Source organism: Crinia signifera, chromosome 3 (genome assembly GCF_055691185.1).
Source record: "Crinia signifera chromosome 3, ASM5569118v1, whole genome shotgun sequence".
NCBI lineage: Eukaryota > Metazoa > Chordata > Amphibia > Anura > Myobatrachidae > Crinia > Crinia signifera.
In genome coordinates, this window is record NC_139219.1 from 196,741,597 (window position 1) to 196,763,086 (window position 21,490).

General features: G+C 47.8%; 1 protein-coding gene across 1 annotated transcript in view; it reads left to right on the forward strand.

Moving 5' to 3' along the window:
• Positions 1 to 410: 410 nt before the first annotated feature.
• The window catches only part of SLC17A5 (solute carrier family 17 member 5), a 79,953-nt gene continuing 58,873 nt past the window's right edge, over positions 411 to 21,490 (forward strand). The window contains exons 1-2 of the mRNA XM_083177202.1: positions 411 to 837; positions 17,832 to 18,028. Of these exons, the coding sequence (XP_083033328.1) occupies positions 729 to 837; positions 17,832 to 18,028 (306 nt within the window). The 5' untranslated portion in view covers positions 411 to 728. The remainder of the gene's footprint in view (positions 838 to 17,831; positions 18,029 to 21,490) is intronic.

A 21,490-nucleotide genomic window follows, 5' to 3' on the forward strand; every position in this document is an offset into this window, starting at 1 on the left:
GTCGGATATACTGAAATACTGATTACGGATAGGGATGGCCATCGACCATCGATGATTAGAAATCATTGATTGTTTATGGCCGATGTTAATTAATTTTGACATTGATTGGGGAGATCCAGATGGTTTCCCACCATCGATGTCAGGCTTAACTGATTAGTTTCATTTTTATTTTTTCATTAAGGGGCCGGGACACGGACTATAGCTCCGCCCCCAACACCTGCGAAGCCCCATATTTTGATTGGCCCATAGGCAAATCTCTCAAAGCAAATGTACACCTATATATGTAAAAACATCAATGGTCATCCATTGCATACTTCTACACCATCGATTGTCTGTTGCACTTTTGCCATCGATGGCAAAGGCAACGAAGGCCATCCCTATGCAACGCGCAGCCGCTCCTCTAGGTGGCAGCGTTATCACTGACAGACACTGCTGGTACAATACGTACACTCCCCCACATGTATGTGCTGTGTCTGAGATAACCCGAGCAACATGCTAGGCCCAGTGCTGACATAGGAAAAGCATGTAAGTGATATCACATGATTCTTTCATCTCCCCTGTGCCTGGCGCTGTGCAGAGAGCGGCAGCGTGTCCGGGAAGAGGAAGTCACTAGGAGGAGTCTGCGGTGTTTGCTAGCAGCTGACTCAGGGATGCTGCTTCCTAGCACGGGACACGGCTGACGGAGAGGGAGCATAGGGCTGAGCAGCTGCCGGTCCAACACCAGCAACATGACTGCATGGGGAAGCGACAGCGAAGCGGAGGACCGGAGCCCTCTGCTGGCAGAAGAGGAGGTGGTGCAGCAGCGGGGTAGCATACAGAGATACCCGCCTGCTAAAGGTAAGGCAGTGCAGTATTTAAATTATACTGTACTATACTTCTCATCAGGAAGTGGCTCAGCCAATCCCTGCCCCATGTAATAATAATGCAGTGACACACAGGAGGCGGTACCTGCTGTCACTACAATATCAGCAAAGTAGTGGTGACCATCGAATGGTCCTGGCATAGATGGTCAATGGGTAATCCTTATCACCATCATACAGTAATTATCGATGGTGATGCTTTTGGTGGTGTGAGTGTGATCGGTGCATGTTCAACATGCATTTTTATTTCACCATCTGATAGCTGTCAGTATTCGATGTGGCTGGCCATTGATGGTGAAAGTGAAACCACTTACACTCAGCCTGTGGCCACTGATGTTGTTAGACTTTCCATGGGAAACACTAAAAGAAAGCGCTTAGTAACATGTAAGGGCCAAGGTGTGAATGCAATTGAGGTTGAGTTCATGGCAGATCAAGTACCCTCAGATCTGACTCCCATGTAAGATCTGTGGGTCTGATGCATACTTACACGCTAGTCTTATGGTCATGCATCTGAGCAGCTATCTGTGGTGTTTGTGAATGCACAGAGATTGAATTGCGATTACAGATGCATTAAGGATTAATTTGCAAGTGTTTGACAGGAAGCAGCAGTTTTGTGGGAGTGATGACAAAGCACAGGTATGGTATGGACATTTCTGAGATATCACTTGCAATACCACACATACCGTATAACATAGAAACATAGAATTTGACGGCAGATAAGAACCACTTGGCTCATCTAGTCTGCCCCGTTTTTTAAACATGTTACCTCAAACCATATTTGATCCTTATTTTTTTGTAAGGATATCGATATGCTTATCCCAAGCATGTTTAAATTGTACTACTATAACATATCTCCTTTACCATGCCAGGGCTCGGTGACCATATATCACTCTCTGGGCCAGATGCACTAAGCTTTAGAAGTGATAAAATGCAGCATCAACCCTGCCCTATTATACCCCTTTCAGACAGATAAGTCTGAAAATCCCGGCAAATACACGGCATTTCAAATGCCGTGTCAATTTGCCGGGAGCAGCCTGACCCCCCTTCACACAGAAGAACAAATTACCGGGTTGAAAATTTCTACCCGGTAATTTGCTGAATAACATGGGTATTTCTTCTGTGTGAAAGGGTCAACACGGGTCATAAATCCCGTGTCCTCGACCTTGGTCAATTCCCGGGTCGGAGACACAGGATTTACGACACGGGTGTGCCCTTTCACACAGAAAAAGGACCCGTGTATTTAATGAAATTCCCGGGTGGAACTGCTTCACCCGGGTATTTCATTTTCTGTGTGAAAGGGGTATTAGTCAGGTTTGGTGCTGCAGGACAATTCATGATGTTCATTCCTAACTGTGATCATGGCACAGTTTTAACAGTCACAAATGCAGGCAGGAGGTGGTATGCACGTGTCCTGTATTTGCATTGCTAAGGATCGCATATCATATACCAGTGGTCGCCAACCCGTCGCTCGCGAGCTACCGGTAGCTCGCCTGAGCGAAACGGGTGGCTCGACCACTGCTGCCTGCCCGGTCTGCCCGCCCGCTGTTGCTGCTGGCTTGCGCCGCTATAGCTGCCACCTTGCGTGGCTCTAGCCGCCGCCTTGCCCCGCTACAGCCGCCGTCACCTTCCCCCGCTGTAGTCCTTGTTACGGGGACCAGAGGAGACAGCAGGCGCTAGAAGTCATATTTGACCTCTAGCGTCTGACAGGGAGCACCGCGCTAAGCACTTCCGGGTAACGCTGCAGCGCTGTGTTCCCTGTCAGATGCAAAGTCAAAAATGACTTCTAGCATGGTGTGGGGGAAGAACGGACGGACTCCATAAGCCAGCAGGGGGATGATGGAGCTGAGCTCCGATGCTGCAGCAGCCAGCAGCGAAAAGTTTATTATGAAGAAATTTATTATGGTGCAACTGCCCACTATGCCCATGTGAAGACGGGCATAGTGGAGGGGGCAAGCAGTGACTCCCTTGTCAATCAGCATTAACCCCTGGCAACAAAAATGAACCCATGATAGCAAGCAGGTAATTTACATTTTTTTTATTAGAAGCCTTACTGTGGGACATTGTGTGCAATATGTGTAATGGGCATCATTTGTGTGGCACATGTTTAATGAGCATCAAGGTGTGGGGCATATGTATAAAGGAGCTTCACGTTGTGGGTCATAGGCATAATGGTGCATCACGGTGTGTGGCATATGATTAATGGAGCATCACGGTGAGGCATATGTATAATGGTGCATCACGGTGTGGGGCATTTGTATAATGGAGCATCACGGTGTGGCCTATGTTTAATGGAGTATCACGCTGTGGGGCATTTGTATAACGGAGTATCACGTTGTTGGGCATATGTATAATGGGCATTGTGTGTGTGTGGCATATGTATAATGGAGCATCACGCTGTGGGGCATTTGTATAATGGAGCTTCACATTGTGGCATATGCATAATGGAGCATCACGGTGTGGGGCATTTGTATAATGGAGCATCACGGTGCGGGGCATATTTATAATGGGTATCACGGACTGCACTATTGTGGTCATGTGTATCTGGCACTGCACTATTGAGGGCATATGTGTATCACACCCCCATTTTCCATGGCCGCACCCCATGTGGCTACAGCTCTTAGAGAGCTGACTATGCCCCCATAACAGAAAAAATGGGGGATGTAGCCTCGCAGGAGTTCCACGGTAGTAGCTGAGCCTTCGGCACGCGCAGATGACTTCTCCTCTACCTCCAGTGTTGGGAGGTATGTTTTGGGGCATTGCAGTGTGTGGCATAATGTGTCAGGGGCATTACAGTTTGTGGCATTATGTGTAAAGGGCATTTTTTGGGATATTATGCAGATTTTTAATTTTTTTTTTTAACTTTAGTAGCTCTTCGGGCAGTTTATTTTGTCGCGAGTAGCTCCCGACCCAAAAAAGGTTGGAGACCACTGTCATATACTGATGCGAGCAGCTTAGCATATATTATCTATGCTAAATAAGGGCCATTCAGTTGTTTAAGCCAGCACCTACGCTCTTTCCTGACTACTGCCACTTAAATGCTTGTCGCCACCAGGGCCGCAGAGAGGGGGTACTTGCTGGAGGGCCTGGCGGGTGCCCTGGTCTGACCCCCCTCCTGGGCAACAGCATCACACACCTACAGCATGTGCTGACAGTTAGTAATACAGATGGAGCCGCTTTCATCTGAGCAGCTCCAGGTGCACCGACCGCCAGCCTGTACCAATGGACGTGCGAGCATGGGAGACGTTCGCCCACCCTCTGCCAGCAGCCATTGGATTGTCAGTTTGGAGTAAAAGCTTAATGTTTTGTGACTCATCTCACTCACTCACTTCTGGGCAACTAAAGACATTGCGACAAAAAAAAAATGAATAGGGATGACATCGGTGAGACAAACAATGTGCTGTTTCCTTCCTTTACAGATATCTGGTATGCTGGTGGCCCCATCTGTATATACATGAATGAGTTAACAAGGAATATAACCGAACGCAATGTTTTTAGGAGCACTGGACAAATGTTCTCTTGCACAAGCAGATTTCAGTATGTAAACAACCCAATAAAAATAAAATTTGTTCGAAACACAAGAGCCACACAAGTCCAGTTGCTCTGGTTTCTTCTAATGCTGCTTTCACACCGCAAAACCTGCTTAGACCAGGTATTTTAAACGTTTTTTTTTTAAATGGGTTAGAGCAAGTTTAACCCCTGTCACATTGCATGTAAATACCTGGTCTAAAGCAGGTTTGCGGTGTGAAAGCAGCATGAGACATTGGAGGTATAGAGAGAGGGCATCAGAGCCCGCACCTAGACTGCCAGCAGGAGCTCCGGCACTGCAGGCAGGGAGGAGAGCTGCAGGACGCTAGAAGGGTAAGGGTAGGTAGAGTTCATTCTAGCACCCGCTATGTTTGAAAACCCATGCAGTTCCTCTTCCCTGCCTGTGGTGTCACTGTCTGCTGTAGTGCTTCTAGCACAGTGTGGTCTGTATATCAGCACTGATATGCAAACCAGACCTGTGCTACAAACACCACAGCAGATAGTGACACCGCAGGCAGGGAAGAGGAACTGCATGGGTTTTCAAACAGCGGGTGCTAGAATGAACACTAGGTAGGGGGTCTGACACTGAGCATTAGCTGGTCCCCTTTGAGCCAGCACAGTGCATATTTAATGAGGCGGATGCTCATTACATATGCGCATATGTAATGAGCATACGGCAAAAAAACGGGTCTGAAACGGGTAGGACCCTGCTTTTTTACCGTTTTAAAATACCAGTTATTTTAAAACGGTAAATTCACTCTGGACCTTTCAGACTGCACATATTACCATTTTGAAACAGTAAAAAAACGGCAATATACCAGTTAATATGTGCAGTCTGAAAGGGGCATACAAATCCAAAAGTATACTGGTACATTGCTCAAGGGCCTCTAGCTTTACAGAAATATTTGTTTATACAAATGCTAGAAAAGTAAATAGAACTTGAAAAACAAATACGCACATATTTTGCTTATGGCATAAAAAAAATCCCAAAACTGCTAAAATATTGTACAGGTAGGGTGTCACTGCACACATTTGACATTTCAAACTGCAATAAGGGGGCATATTTGGTGGTATGAATTTATTTTGTGAAAATAGGTAACAGCTACAGAAACAAAAAATTCTCCTATAAAACAGCCTTTTAAATTAAGGAAGGTGTTTGCACAGTAATGCTGCTTTCCCACTGCCTACACGGGTAAAGACCCGTTGGTACTCTTTACCTAGATGGGCGCCAGCGATTGAAATCGCGGGCGTCGGGGGTAAAAATCGCGGGCATCGCGGGTAAATCGGGATGCCCGCGATGACCGCGATTTTTCCATAGGGAACAATGTTAAAAAGGCTGATTGACCGCGATTTTACTGTTAAATGCCTCAATGGACCCGATTTGGCCATAGGAATTAATGTTAAATGGGCCACAGAGACCAAATAGGCACAATTAACCCTTAAATGTCCCCCCCAATTTTTAACGCCACCCCACGATCCACGCCAACCCGAAGCGTGGCGAGCGCAGCGAGCCCGCGAGGGGCGGCGGTACGCGTCCTCCGACCTTTTCATGCCCTACTATCCACTAGGGCGTGGAGTGAGAATAGAATAGTGTGGCGAGCGCACGCGGATACCTTCACAGGTAGACGCGTCCCCTCGCGGGCTTCACAGGTGTTGGCGTCGCCACGGACACCTGTGAAGCCCGCGAGGGGACGCGTATAACTGTGAAGGTATCCGCGTCCCCTCGCGGGGCTCGCTGCGCTCGCCACGCTTCGGGCTCGGTGGCTCGCTGCGCTCGCCACACTTTTATATTCTCACTCCACGCCCTAGTGGATAGTAGGGCATGAAAAGGTCGGAGGACGCGTACCGCCGCCCCTCGCGGGCTCGCTGCGCTCGCCACGCTTCGGGTTGGCGTGGATCGTGGGGTGGCGTTAAAAATTTGGGGGGACATTTAAGGGTTAATGGGCTCTGTGGCCCATTTAACATTGATTCCTATGGCCAAATCGGGTCCATTGAGCCATTTAACAGTAAAATCGGGTCCATCGCGCCTTTTAACATTGATTCCTATGGTAAATCGGGAGCATCGCATCGCGGGTACATTTATGGCCGGCCGCGACGCGACCGACACGATTTCCATGTTTAACATGGGTTTCAATGGGAAATCGCGGGCATCGCGTCGGTTGCGTCGCGGCCAGACATAAATGTACCCGCGATGACCGCGACGGGCGCCCAACTAAGTAAAGAGTACCGACCCGTTTTTTTTAAATGGGTCTTTAAACGGGGAAGAGCCATAAAGACCCTTTCCCACTGCAGCTTTTAAACGGTAAATTACCGTTTAAAAGGCATTTTTGGCACGTTCACACTTACCCGTTTTAAAAACCCATTTAAACTATAGTAAAAATGAGGGGGGGGGGGGTGTGGAATTAAAAAAAAAAAAAAAAAAAAAACGGTAACCAGCACCAGGCTGAAAGAGCCGCGGCTGGTATTAAAAAGTCAGGAAACCCGACAAATAGGGCTTCGCTGATTTTTTTTAAAACCAGCCCCAGGCTCCAGGTCCGGGGCTGGTTCCCAAAATACGGGGGACAAAATGACTAGGGGTCCCCCGTATTTTAAGAACCAGCCCCAGGCCAAACCAGCCAGGCTAATGCCACAGCCGGGGGGAGACTTTTTATACAAGTCCCCCCGGCCAAAGCATTCAGCCCTCTGACCGGTCAGCCTGGCCAGGGGCCCTGGGGGAGAAGGGACCCCCCCCAATTAAGGCCCCCCCCCTCCAGGACTTACCTGACCAGGCTGAAGCCTGGTGCTGTCCCCAGTGACCCAGGGGCGAATTTAGGTGTCAGGCCGCCCCTAGGCACAACATTTTTGTGCTCCCCCTATTTTAATGTAATCATATATGTATATACATTGTTATTTATATATTTCATAAAAATTTAACTGTAGCCCACCTTAATATTTTTTTAAGCACTCTGGACTGCTCACTGTACGGAGGACCCGGAGGGAAGGAGGCACTTATTAGTACAGTGATTAGCACAGTGTCTCCGTCAGTCTCTCCCCGGCTCACACACTGTGACTGTCTGAGCGCAGTGAGGATCTGCGTGCCGCTCAGCTGCTGGATATACAGCAGCCAATTGACTGTGTGTGTGTGTGTAGAGTAGCCAATGGGCGAGAGCCGGCAGCAGTGAGCCTGAGCCATTTCCGGACGCGCAGGGGACTGTCGGACCCAGCCACTAAGCATGGCAGAGTGGGTGGGCAATGGCGGGTTATTTTGGGAACCAGCCCCTGACCTGGAGCCTGGGGCTGGTTTTAAAAAAATCAGCCCCGGCTCTTACAGCCTGGTGCTGGTTATGGCAGTGGGGGGGAGGGGACCCCATGCCGGTTTTTTTTTAACGTGTAAAAGGGGTACCCCTTTCCTACTGCCGAAAAACAGCTTTTAAATGGGTAAAACTCTGCTTTTTACCCGTTTAAAAAAACCCGGTATTTTTAACCGGGTAAAGCACTCTGAAGCTTTCCCACTGCAGCTCTTCCCGTTTAAAAAGGCTAAAAAAAGGCAAATTGTGTGGTGTGCACTGTTTCACAGCTAGGATGTTTGCAGTTTAATGTGTCTTAATTATAGTAAGTTGGCAGTATCCAATTGCCTCCATGGCAGCCCCTGTGATGACCAAAAACACCTATGTGCTTATTTGGGGATAATTGGATACACCCCCCCCCCCCCCCCCCTCCATTGTCTCTTGTAGGAAGTGAGGTGTTCCAAGCAGTGGCAGCTTGTGCCTTATGGTAGGAGGGGGGCTGCCGCTGGACACGATGCAGGCACTCACCCCCTGCCGCTGCTTCTCCTGGTTCCCGCCACAGGTGCAGCATACCCGGCGGCTGTACTATGATGACAGGCACCGGGACTGGTGCATTCGCATTACCGACCTCTCTACTGCTCATGCAGCCAGCTTCTTTCGGCAACAGCCCATAGAAGGGAAATCACGGTCCCAGCGCCTGTACAATACAGATGACAGGCAAAGGGACCAGTGCATGAGCAGTACTAACGTAGGTACTCTGGATTTTATGGTGGCAGCCCATAGTGAGGCATACAGGAGGAAAGGAACACCTCCCAATGGGACTGCCTTGGTGACTGACAGGTCAGACTTCCAATAGGTAGGCACTGCCAGTCACAGTGAACTTAGTGTAGTCTCACAGACTGGCTTCAGACAGTGGTGGATTTTTACCTGGGGGGTCTGCAGCCCTAGGTGCAGCCATAGGTTTGCCACTGGTTCCAAGACATTTGTATCCGATGAGTTTCCTATATACAAAATTCTTGGGACCAGAAGTATTTGTATTTCAGATTTTCCATATTTTGTAATAATTGCATACTATAATGAGATCTTGACGATGAGAGCCAAGTCTAAACACAGAATGCATTTAAATTTCATATACACCTTATACACACCTTTTTATAGAATTTGTTTAATCATTTTGTATGTGAAACTAAGTTTGTGTCCCTTGAACAATAACAAAGAAAATATGTCACTTTGTCGTGATCAAAATTGTTTGGATTTCAGAATATTTTGAATTTCGGATACAGAAGACTTAACCTGAATGTCATATACTGTATAATTTAAAATTAATTTCTTGGTACTTGTGTATTATTACAGCGCCCACTAAGCTATTTGCTTATTGGGCTATTCTGCGTAGGGAAATCGCATCGCATCGCATGGGCCATTGTAAGTGCGATGCGATTTTCCTATGTAATGTATTCAGTGCTCTTTTATTTATATTGTATAGGGTGTACAATGCCATTAGGTATACAATAATGACATACAATGAGGTTTTAGGCACTCCACACCACCACGCTTCAGGCTCGGTGGCTCGCTGCGCTCACCACACTATATAACATCAACTCCACGCCGACGTGGATAGTAGGGGTATGAAAAGGTCGGAGGGCACCTTCCGCCGCCCCTCGCAGGGCTCGCTGCGCTCGCCACACTTCAGGGTGGCGTGGATAGTGTGTGTGTGTGGGGGGGGGGGGTGCCTAAAACCTGATTGTATGTCATACAATGATATAATTGTATAGGTAATGTATGGGCATCGTACACCCTATATATGCGGGAGATGCGATGTGATGCGATGCGATCCCCTGGGGCTAAGAGAGCAGTGAATAAATTACATAGGAAAATCGGATCGCATCGCACGGCCGTTACAATGGCCCATGCAATGCGATGCGATTTCCCTACGGTGCCATACTTAACAAACTTGGACGCCGTGATAATACACAAGTACCAATTTTTTTCACACCTAATCTATGGTAGAAGACAGTCCTTCTGTTCTTGTGAGTACAGCTCACCTAAAGTGAGAAGTGAAGGAGGTTGTTCATTAGATAGACAAAGTTTTGGTCATATTGTGTTCCATTTATGCACATTTATGGTGTGGTCTTTAGATGTTATATAGCACAGGGCTCGACAAATTTATTTAAAATCTAGGAGCCAAAATGAAAATTTAAGAGCCAGATAAACTAATGAGGGACAGTGCACACAAAATTTGCACTTGCCATAATGCCCATTACATGTTCTACCAAACACTGTACTGCCAATTACATATAATACGACACGCAGTAATGGTTATTACATATTATCCCACATAAGTGGAGCTTACCCTACATGCTCATTGCTATGGGGTTTGATGCTTGATGCCAGGGGTTGCATGCTGGAAGCCATGCAGCCCCACTTGTCCAGCAGCAAGAAGCAAGGAAAGACCTGCATCCCGATGGTGGACTTTTGGCAGTTGGTGGAGCCCCTGCATGAGAAGTAGGTAGCCACTGGTCTGACAGGAGGGGGAGGCAGGGGTCAGGCACCACGCTGTCGCTGCTCTGACAAGAGGGGGAGGAGGGGTTAAGGAACTGCCGGCGGCTGGTTTGACAGGAGGGGGAGACTCTGACTGTCCACGCTGCTGCTCCTCTGACAGGAGGGGGAGGAGGGGGTCAGGTGCTGCGGGCGTCTGGTGTGACAGGAGGGCGAAACTGTACCCGGCCATGCTGCTGCTAGTGTGACAGCAGGGTAAGGCGGGGGTTGGGCACCGTGCTGCCACTGCTCTGAACAGGAACTGTGAGCACTGATGTAACAGGAGAGGGAGACTGCCCAGCCACACTGCCGCTGGTGTGACAGCAGGGGGAGGCAGGGGTCGGGCACCGCGTTGCCGCTGCTCTGAACAGAAGGGGGAGGCGGGGGTCAGACACTGCGGGCGGCTGGTGTAACAGGAGGTGGGAGACGGGTCAGGCACTGCAGGCACTGGTCTGTGTGACAGGAGGGGAAGACGGGAGTCGGCCATCGCTGCCGCCGATGTGAGCAGATTCTGCTTCCACCCTGGTAAAATCTGGTCGCCAGGAAGCAGAATCTGGTAGCCGTGGCGACCTGGCTCCCGGGTTTTGTCGAGCCCTGATCTAGCATCAGCAATTTCTGCTTTGACCCTATTAAAACAGATGAGCTATAAAAGGCAGATAACAGATGAGTCTATTAAACTTTGGGAATATTGACCACTTATGTAGGGATCACTGACATGGGAGAGACGGATGCTTTTAATGCTAAAGAAGAAAAATATGCTTTGTTGACTTCAATCTGTTTAGTCAGCTTGTTTGTTTCTCGTGCACTGTTCACACAAGCTTTATTTAATTTTTTTCATTGTTCTGTTGTCATTTCTGAACATATGAATATATATATATATCAGTGGTGGCCAACCTGTGGCTCTTGAGCCTCATGCGGCTCTCCCCCTTGTAAAGTGTGGCTCCTGCTGCCCGCCGCCCACCGTCCGTCCCAGTACCCCCTGCTGCCGGTTCCCTGAATCCCTTCTCCTTCTGAGGGGAGGAGAGTGCGCATCGCGCATCTCTCCTACCCCTTACTGTGCATCCTTGTGACTGGGCCGTCCGCTAATTAGAGCTCGCAGGCCAGCAGCCAATCAGGAGCCGGCCAGCGAGCTTTGATTGGTGGACAGCCCAGTCACAGGGAAGTGAGGGGGAAGGAGATGCGCAGTGTCCTGTGCTGTGCTCTCCTCCCCTCAGTGACATGACAGGACTGCAGGGGGACGCCAGACTGTCCTCTCCCCGCCCGGCAGCAGCAGCAACAATGGTGAGTGCTGCTGCTGGGAAATTTGCACTGTGGGGGCATAGCAGTCTGTGGCACTGTGGGGGCATAGCAGTCTGTGGCACTGTGGGGGCATAGCAGTTTGTGGCACTGTGGGGGCATACCAGCTTTTTAGCCCTGTGGGGGCATACCAGCTTTCTGGCACCGTAGGGGCATACCTGGCACCGTGTGGGGGGAATATGTGTATCTGGCACTATTTGGGGCATATGTATATATGGCACTGCACTATTGGAGGCATATTTGTATCACACCCACCCAAGGGGTCAAAATAGACTACGCCCCTTTTTTTGGCGCTTTCGCCTTCGGCGTGCGCATGATGTCGGCTCTTTAGCTTGACTACCGATATTTTTTGGCTCTTTACCTCTGACCGGTTGGCCACCCCTGATATATATTTTTTGTATAGACCGCAAGTATAGTCCAACAATTCCCTGACCTCTGCCAATTTGCTCATCTTAAATCCCTTTTCTGGCAGAAAGAGGTACTACTAATTGAAGAATGCGCTACAAAATGTGCCGCCTCCTCCTCCTGAAACTCCCTTTTTTATTTTTAATCACCTCTTTATTTATTTTCAAGTTATACAGGTTAAGTATCCCTTACCCAAAATACTCGGGACCAGAAGCATTTTGGATAACGGATTATTTCGTATTTGCAAATATTTTTATATTTCAATGAGGTATCTTGAGGACTGGACCCATGTGTGAACATAAAATGCATTTATGTTGTATAAACACATGAAATACACACACACAAACACACACACATTATATAATATATTTGTGCGTGTACTATCTCAGACACTTGAATTTCAATGCTAAGCAAATCATTTTCTTGCACATATTTAGTGCCAGTTACAGATCATGTCCCCAGTATTGATTTTAGCAAAAAAAAACGGTACTTATGTAGTATCTGGGCGTCCGATTTAGAGATCGCATCGCATGCGGCCAAATCGTATGCGATGCGATGGTCAAGATTTTTCCATAGGATTCAATGTTAAAATGGTCTGAGTCCATTTTAACATAGAATTCAATGGGAAAAAGGGGTCCTTTTCCTTTCCCCACTATCCAAGTGGGCATGGAGTTGGATATAAACCTGTGGCGAGCGGACACAGAATACTTTTTAAGAAATATGCGTCCCCTCGCCACGCTTCGGGCTCGGTGGCTCGCTGCGCTCGCCACGCTATATAAAATCAGCTCTATGCCCACTTGGATAGTGGGGAAATGAACAGGACCTTCTTAACATTGAATCCTATGCAAAATCGCATCGAATCGCATCGCATCTGATTGTATGCCTTAAGGTAAGGCATACAATCACAAAATCGGCAGCCCAGATACTACATAAGTACCAAAAAAACATTCCAGAAACTATGGTTCTTGTAATAATTTGGATTACGGATATCCAGATAAGGAATACTCGACCTGTAACAATATAAATACGGAGAGCTGCTGGGATGGGCGAAGAGCTACAAGAGCAAATTTCTTAAGGGTGCTTTTGGGAAAGGCATTTATTTACTTCCCTTCCTACTTTTTGTGGCATATAAAAAGGTATAGGGCCAGATGCACTAAGCTTCAAAAGTGATCAAATGTAGAGTGATAAACAGCCAGCCAATCAGCTCCTACCTGCCATGTCACAGACTGTGTTTGAAAAATGCCAGGCAGGAGCTGATTGGTTGTTTGTTTATCACTCTCCATTTTATCACATTTGAAGCCTAGTGCATCTGGCCCTTAGTACTTCTGGACAGCTCAAACAATAGGGCAGTGCCTTGCAGGACTTGCAGGGGTGCCCTGGATTGGTGATCCATGACCCATTAAAATTATTTTATGACCAATGTAATAGGCAAATTGTGGACAAACAGAAGTTAATCCTGTCCCCATCACATAACTGACACTAAGCAATAGATATAAACACAGTTTACTTATGTTAATAATTATTTCTTATTTTCTCAATTAGAAACGTTTGGGCTAGGGGTACCTTGAAGTACTTAGGGGGTGCCGTGATTGAAAAAAGTTTGAGAACCACTACAATAGGGTAATAAGTCACTTCTAAGTTGGCCATAACAACCCCAGTATGGTCTATAAAGCTGCTCTTTCTCCAGTCTCCTGTGTATTTTGCTGCCTCTAGTTTTGTAGGTCAGGTAGCATACTTACTGAGTTTCCTTTCTCATCAGCCCCAATGATGCACCATTCTAATGTTGCTAACCGAAGACAGTCTGCTTGTCTTATGCTGTGTACACACTATGCAATTCAGTGTCATGTTCGATTCGATTTGGACTATATAGTTCAAATCGAATTAAAAATGACACTGAATCACACAGTGATAGCTGCGTTCGATGCAAATAGACTCGGCAGGCAAGTTTATTTTTGCTTCGATCTGCTAGATCGAAAGCATTGCCATGCTGCTCAATGTAGCCCCCCTCCCCGCGCACAACATCCTCCCGCAGTCCCTGCCTCCCACCTGGCCGGCAAATCGGTATCGATGGCCGCTGGATGGGCCCATGTGTACACCCCATATGGTACATCTTTTTGTTAACAATGGGATGTGATCATTTTCAAATAGAGTGCCTCAACCAGAGGTTCCCAAACGCACCCCAGCGGGCCATTTTTTAAGTACATCCATGCTTGGCCACAGGTGGATTTATTGGTACCTCAGTCAATTTGATTCACCCATCTGTGCTGAAAACCTGGACAGTTGGTTCACCAAAAAATGTGCATTTCTTCTGAAAAAGCCAAGTGAGTTTGGAATTGGAAAATGGAAAATGTAATTTGCAGTGTGACTCGCCATGAGAACTGCTGGCAGGACCCAAGTCACACCTAATTTGATTGACCACCATGGGTGAAATGTAATAGGATGAGAGATTCAGAAAGTGAGAGATTTGGTAAGAAATCTCCAGTTTTTTTAAAGCAGCAATCATTTACACTGCAAAACCAGTTTGATGTTGAATTGTAAATGATTGCTGCTTTAAAAAAACTGGAGATTTCTTACCAAATCTCTCACTTTCTGAATCTCTCATCCTATTACATTTCACCCCATATCTTTTTTTATTTAGACACTAGTTAGGGCAAGAAAATATATTTATTTATTTTCTAACACTGGATGAAGACAGGTGCTACAGCCCTTGAAAGTGTTATAGAATTTTTGATTAGGTAAATTTGTAGCGGAAGTATATGTATAAGGTATATTATAAATGCTTGTTTCATGTGTCATTCGGGTTGTGTACGTCAGTGTCGTCCCGACGCGCAAAATCCAGACAAATCCTGGTAAGTATTTTAGCCCTAAACCTCACCTCCCATAGCCATAGTAGTCTGTAAATTGTAAAATATATTCTGGTATGGTATTTTGTATTGTATTCACCTGCCTTAATTTGAGAGAGTGATTTTGAGAGCATTGACAAAAATAGCTTAGTTTATGTAAAACAATTACTAGCCCATCAAAATGACTGAACAATGTAACCGTAATGACAGCGCTGACGGCTGTGCGCACCTGAACAGAGCAACACTTGAATTGCTCAGGCACAATCTAGTGGGCTCCGGTGTGCAAAACAATTTAATCGCCCCCCCCCCCTATAGAGGTGAGGCTTTTATTATGCAGGATGTGTTTTTTTGGTACTCTTTACCTAGAACGGCGCCCGCGATCAGAATCGCGGGCGTCGGGGGTAAAAAATCGCGGTAATCGCGGGCATCGCGGGTAAATCGCGGGTACATCAAAATCGGGTACCCGCGATTACCGCGATTTTCCCATAGGGAACAATGTTAAAAAGCCTGATTGACCGCGATTTTACTGTAAAATGCCTCAATGCCCGCGATTTTCCCATAGGAATCAATGTTAAATGGGCTACAGAGCCCAAATAGCCCCAATTAACCCTTAAATGTCCCCCCAATTTTTGTACGCCACCCCACGATCCACGCCAACCCGAAGCGTGGCGAGCGCAGCGAGCCCGCGAGGGGCGGCGGTACGCGTCCTCCGACCTTTTCATGCCCTACTATCCACGTCGGCGTGGAGTTGAGAATAGAATAGTGTGGCGAGCGCAGCGAGCCACCGAGCCCGAAGCGTGGCGAGCGCAGCGAGCCCCGCGAGGGGACGCGGATACCTTCACAGGTAAACGCGTCCCTTCGCGGGCTTCACAGGTGTCCGCGTCGCCACGGACACCTGTGAAGTCCGCGAGGGGACGCGTTTACCTGTGAAGGTATCCGCGTCCCCTCGCGGGGCTCGCTGCGCTCGCCACGCTTCGAGCTCGGTGGCTCGCTGCGCTCGCCACACTATTCTATTCTCAACTCCACGCCGACGTGGATAGTAGGGCATGAAAAGGTCGGAGGACGCGTACCGCCGCCCCTCGCGGGCTCGCTGCGCTCGCCACGCTTCGGGTTGGCGTGGATCGTGGGGTGGCGTACAAAAATTTGGGGGACATTTAAGGGTTAATTGGGGCTATTTGGGCTCTCTAGACCATTTAACATTAATTCCTATGGGAAAATCGCGGGCATTGAGGCATTGAATGCAAAATCGCGGTCAATTAGGCTTTTTAACATTGTTCCCTATGGGAAAATCGCGGTGATCGCGGGCATCGCGTCGCGGCCGTTTATGTGCTGCCCGCGATGTCGCGATCACCGCGATGGGCGCCGTTCTAGGTAAAGAGTACCGTTTTTTTTTTATTTTATTTTATTTTTTTAATAAAGAATACATAGACCAGTAGTGTGTTTATGTTTATAATTTATGAAGATTGTGGTGAGTTGGGTATACGTATATTTGCATAACATACACAAATCTTTACTGCCTAAGCCCACAACAAAAGCATAACTTGTGCTTTGTTATGCTTTGAGAGGTGGCAAGGACATGCAAATGGTTACCGTACATCTGGTGCAGATACACACTGATGATGATGATGATGATGATCACAGGTTCATACCTCCCAACTTTGTAGACACAGAGGAGGGACAGGGTGCGCGCCAATTTTTTTTGGGGCGTGGCCTATCAGAAAGGGGGAGTGACCTATAATCGCAGCGCTACTGCGAGGCCACGTCCCTGTTTTTTGCTGCGGTGGGGGCATGCACAGCAGCTCTGTGAGCTGCTGGCCAGCCCCCAGCCCCTCTGTCTGCAAGAATAAGGGCGGGATGTATTAAAATACATCGCCGCCCTTCGCGCCCCCCCGCCGCGATGCCGCCGCATATGTACTAACATATGCGGCTGGCATCGTGATGCGGTGACGGAGGCCCCCCGCGATACCTGTACTGTGGTCTGCGGGGGGTCTCCGTCACCTCCCAGCCGGCTTCTGCTGCTTTCACGCCGGGGACAGCTAAGCAAGCTGTCCCCGGCGCTTCCTCCTCCCCCCTGCAGCCGGAAGGACGTCCGGCTGCGTTGCTAGGGGGAGGAAGGACTTACCTTCCGGGGTCCAGGAGGACCTGCAAGAAGGTAAGCCCAAGGGAGGGGGGAAAGGGGGGGTCGGCAAGGCGGCGGGGTTGCGGCGGCGGGCGGCGAAAAGAAGCCCATAGGCTTCTATAGGGTATCGCCACCCAAAGGTGGCGATACCCTGCCCTGCGATATCGCTGCGAACGGGTTTTAGTACATAGGAAAATGTGGTAAAACGGGGGTTTTACCGCATTTTCCCTTTAGTACATCTCGCCCTAGATGCTGTGCGCATGTGCACAATGTCTATTCACGGACTCCCAACTGACACACACACACACACCCGCGGGACACTGCTGACGGCGGGAGGGACGCTGGAATGTCCCAAAATACCGGGACATTCCCGCGATAAGCAGGACAGTTGGGAGGTATGCAGGTTGTCATCACTAGTAAGTCACTGTGACTGGCTGATTGTGGATTCAGTTAATAGATGCTTTATTCAATCAATCATCTAATTTTGTGGGGGGGGGGGTTTGAGGACATAAGAGAATATTGTTCCTGCTGAAGATATTAAAGAGATTTTTATTCAAGTTAAGCCTATTATTTAATATAGTTTTTCCTATTTATCTAAAACGTTTGTGTTTAAATAGCCCTGATGTAAACTTGCTGCATGTAATACTAGTGCGGAGCTGTATGCATCTCGAGAGTTTTCAGGTCCAGTATATGGGAATATAGAAGATGTCTTATTCAAGGTTTTACTTTATTATTTTTTTGTGCACATGTGCTTTTATCTCTGCATTACGCAATATGCTCTTGTTTACACTGATTTCTCAGTTATATTTCTGTCGTTTTATGGATGTGTGAGCTGCACTGTGCACACATTAAAAGTAATCCGCTCACTAAGTAAATAGAACACAAAGGTCAGAATAAACATCTTCTCTCCCTGTGTATGAATAATGCTGCAAGTCTCTGCCCTGGAAATATTCACATGCAAAGATGTCTCTCTGTGTTTCAGCGCCTGTGTGCTGCTCTGCTCGCTATAACCTGGCAGTCATGGCGTTACTTGGCTTCTTCATGCTGTATGCACTGCGAGTTAATCTAAGTGTAGCGCTGGTGTACATGGTAAATTCAACATCAAGCGAGCAAGAAAACAGAAGCTCCAATGTGTGCTCTGATCACTCTGCGCCTCCCAAAATACCTCATAATTCCACGGTAAGTTTTTTTTTTTTTTTTTTTCACTTTTTAAAGATAGCTGGTTATAAAAAAGATACAATACATTCAGCGGCGTAGCTAGAATTTGTGCGCCCCCTAGCCCTCCCACTCACCTTCCCAAGTTAAGTTAAAACCCCCCTTACCCCTCCGCGTGCCGCCGCCACATTCAGGGTCCCGCATCCGGCTCCGTCTCCGTCTTCTCCTGTAGTTCTATAATGACCATCAGAAAATGGCTGCCCCCTAACAGCAGTTTTTAAGGATGCTAGAGGAGGCCGCACCTCCTCTAGCATCCCCAAAAACTGCCTGCTGTTAGAAGGCAGCCATTTTCTCATCATAGTTTTTCATTAGGAGTGTTGCAGGAGGAGACGGAGCCAGGACAAGATCTGCGCTGCGGCCGGGAGTCGGGACCCTGAATGCGGCGGCATGCGGAGGGGTAAGGGGGGGTTGTTAAATATAGTAACTATAGCCCCGCAGATCGGCGCCCAAAGCCCCTCAGCGCCTCCCCGCCACCGCGGGGGCTGCGGGGCTATAGTTACGCCACTGAATACATTGCTTCATATATTTAGCTTTAACTACAGAGGCGTGTACTGTGCCACATGGCCATTCTAGGAAACATAACAGGGAAACCACGGGAATAAGAGCTCCTTTTTTTTTTTTTTTTTTTTACTTGCTGCCTTCTTAACTACTGTAAGTATTTGCTTCGTTTTTGGTGAGTTTTCCTTTAAAAAGCTTCAAAAATAAACACTCCCACATCATTTATCTATTCATATATTTCAAAGTTTTAGTCTACTGACTTCCATCCTTGAGCCTTCCCTGTCTCTCAATGGGTTACTGCGTAATACATCGAAAATCATTTAATTCTGCAATTTAAGTTTTGTTTTTCTTTTAGTTACAATACCCATGTTTTATAAGTCAGACATGTGGGTCTCCTTTTACTATGTTTCCAATGTCGTGTTTACCCCTGCATGAACTCCGCACCACTGAGTCAATGTTCATGATGGTTATCTCTATAAAGATCTTCAGTGGATACAGGATTGCAAGACCAATAATACCACTTTCACACCAAAATCCCTAGTCCGACCCGGTATTTGGAACACTGTTCCAATCTGGGTCGGATCCGGTATTTTCCCTATTTACACCACGGTGCCAACCTGAAATATTCCTGGGCCAGCACCGTTTACACTGCACACGGGTGCAGGGTGTGGCGCTTAGAGATGACATAATCTCCAAGCACCAAAACTACTGATTGCCAAGCCCAACACCAAGGTAAGCTGCTGGGCAGCCCCCAGCCCCTGTGCACCCCCCTAGCCCCAAGGCATACATACAGACATCCAGTCCCCTCCTCCCTGGCTCCACTGCTGTCTGCACAGTACAGCAGACAGCAATAGAGGTTGTACCCCCCCCCCCCCCCACAAAATCAAATGACCCGGTAGGTCATAAAGGTATTAGAGATTCTCACTGCCCTAAAGCAACATGGGTGAGATGTACTACTCATCACCTCCACAATACATCCCACCACTTATTGGGTACATACTGGAGTAAATAATGCTTGTATGTTCCTAAAAATGCGATTAGAATTGCAAAGGACCGCTCTCTCAATAAGATCTGTCATTTGTGATTGCTAAACCTCCATGTTTAGGACCTACTGTGCATGCGCAGTGTGAGGTGCATGTCTTGGAGGATGCTGAAGGGTTCTGATTAGAAGGAAGGAAATGAAAAAAGATAAGCTTCTATTGGGTACCGACATCCTAAAGATCCAATGCATCACATTTGGCCACAATTCGCAAAACTGCATTTTCAGAGCTTTGGACACCGTTTCACCTTTACTATATACCAGCCCTTGTTTTATTTTTATTTATTTTTTTACATTGATTTGCTCAATGTTTTTAACCTGTATTTCTCTTCCGTCTATCCCGGTGACACAGCTAACCTTGGGATGTAGGAGGGTCCGCAGGAGCCAAGGCAGCTATGCTGAAATTCTCCTGGACGCAGGCTCCTATCTTCTGCATCCCATCATGCTTCAGTTTGTTTTAGGTGCCAACAGGAGTGGGTGCTATTCTGATCGGCTGCTGCTGCAGCCGCCGTTTTCTTGGATTTTTACTAGAAATAGTTAGGTTTTTATTATTTTATTAACTTTGTGTTTAGTGCAGTTTTTTCACCAGTGTGCTGCTTCTGATAGAAGCTCTGCACACTGAGAGCGCAGCAGAGGCTGACAGAAGCGCGTCCTATCGGAGTACGCTGTCTGTACCCACTGCACAGTGCTTAACCTCTGTTCTGATGAGGTTTGCCTGGGCCCTGGGAGCGTCTGGATCCGGCTCCTTGCTTAGAAGGGGACTGTGGGGGAAGGACCTCCTGCGATGACGGGTGCCATCTTGGAAGGGCTTATAGACTGAAATGCCACTAGGGAGGTGAAGTCTATTACAGGTGTCTAGCGCAGCTGGATGACTCCAAGTGATCCCAGAGAGAAGGGAAGGCACTGGAGGTGAGGAGAAACACTTGTGGGAGCGGCTAAAGGGGGAAAGGCGCCAATCTGGCTCCCTACCCCGCTGAAGCAGAGACCCGGTCTCTTCCTACTCTGTGTACTGGCGCTATTTCTCTCCATACTGCGGAGCTGAAGCCTGGCTATCTCTTTCAAGTATAGAGGGTGCAGTTTCTCCTGGAAAGCACTATCCCCACTGATGCTGAGGTCGCTGATAGCGAGCAGGCAGATAAGTACACTATACATTGCTCTGTGCTTTGCCTAACATTGTACACTGTGGGTTAAAGGTGACTGACGGATGTGATGATGATGCTGCTGTGGGGGGGGAGGGGGGTGCGCTGGGCATGTTATTGGACTGCAGATTTTGCAGGGTTTAAATTAACACGTGAACAGATGGATCAAAGGGATTTGTGCCCTGCTTGTGAATCTGTGCCCAGTGGTGCGCAGGCCCTGAGGTCTGAGCAACAAGAACCTGCGTGGGCTGCTGTGTTGGTAGGTCTAGGAATGCCTTGGCTGAGGCTCTTAATAGGCAAAAGGATAACTTCATAAAGTCTCCTGGCCCTAGTTCCTCCTCCCAGACTTCTATGGGATCCAATGCTCCTGCGCAAGGGGACCCTAAGTTATTGCAGGTCATACAGGACACTGCATAGGGGATTTATAGGATGAATTCTCTTACGGAAAAGTTTGCAAAACCTTCTGAAAGTCCTTCCTCCAGGCGGCCTTCAGCTACACCTCCTCTGTTACATTCCCTTCGGACGAAGGTATGGTTTCCTTGTTGGGGGAAGCTTGGAAAGTTCCAGATAAAAAAGTGACTGTCAAAAAGGTTTGCGAATATGTACCCCATGCCTGAACAGCATGTAAAGTTGTGGGAGAAAGTCCCGATAGTGGACGCTCCTGTGGCTAGATTGTCTAAAGCCACAGCCTTGCCGGTCCAGGATGGGGCAGCTTTCAAGGACCATGTAGACAAAAAAGTGGAAGGATGC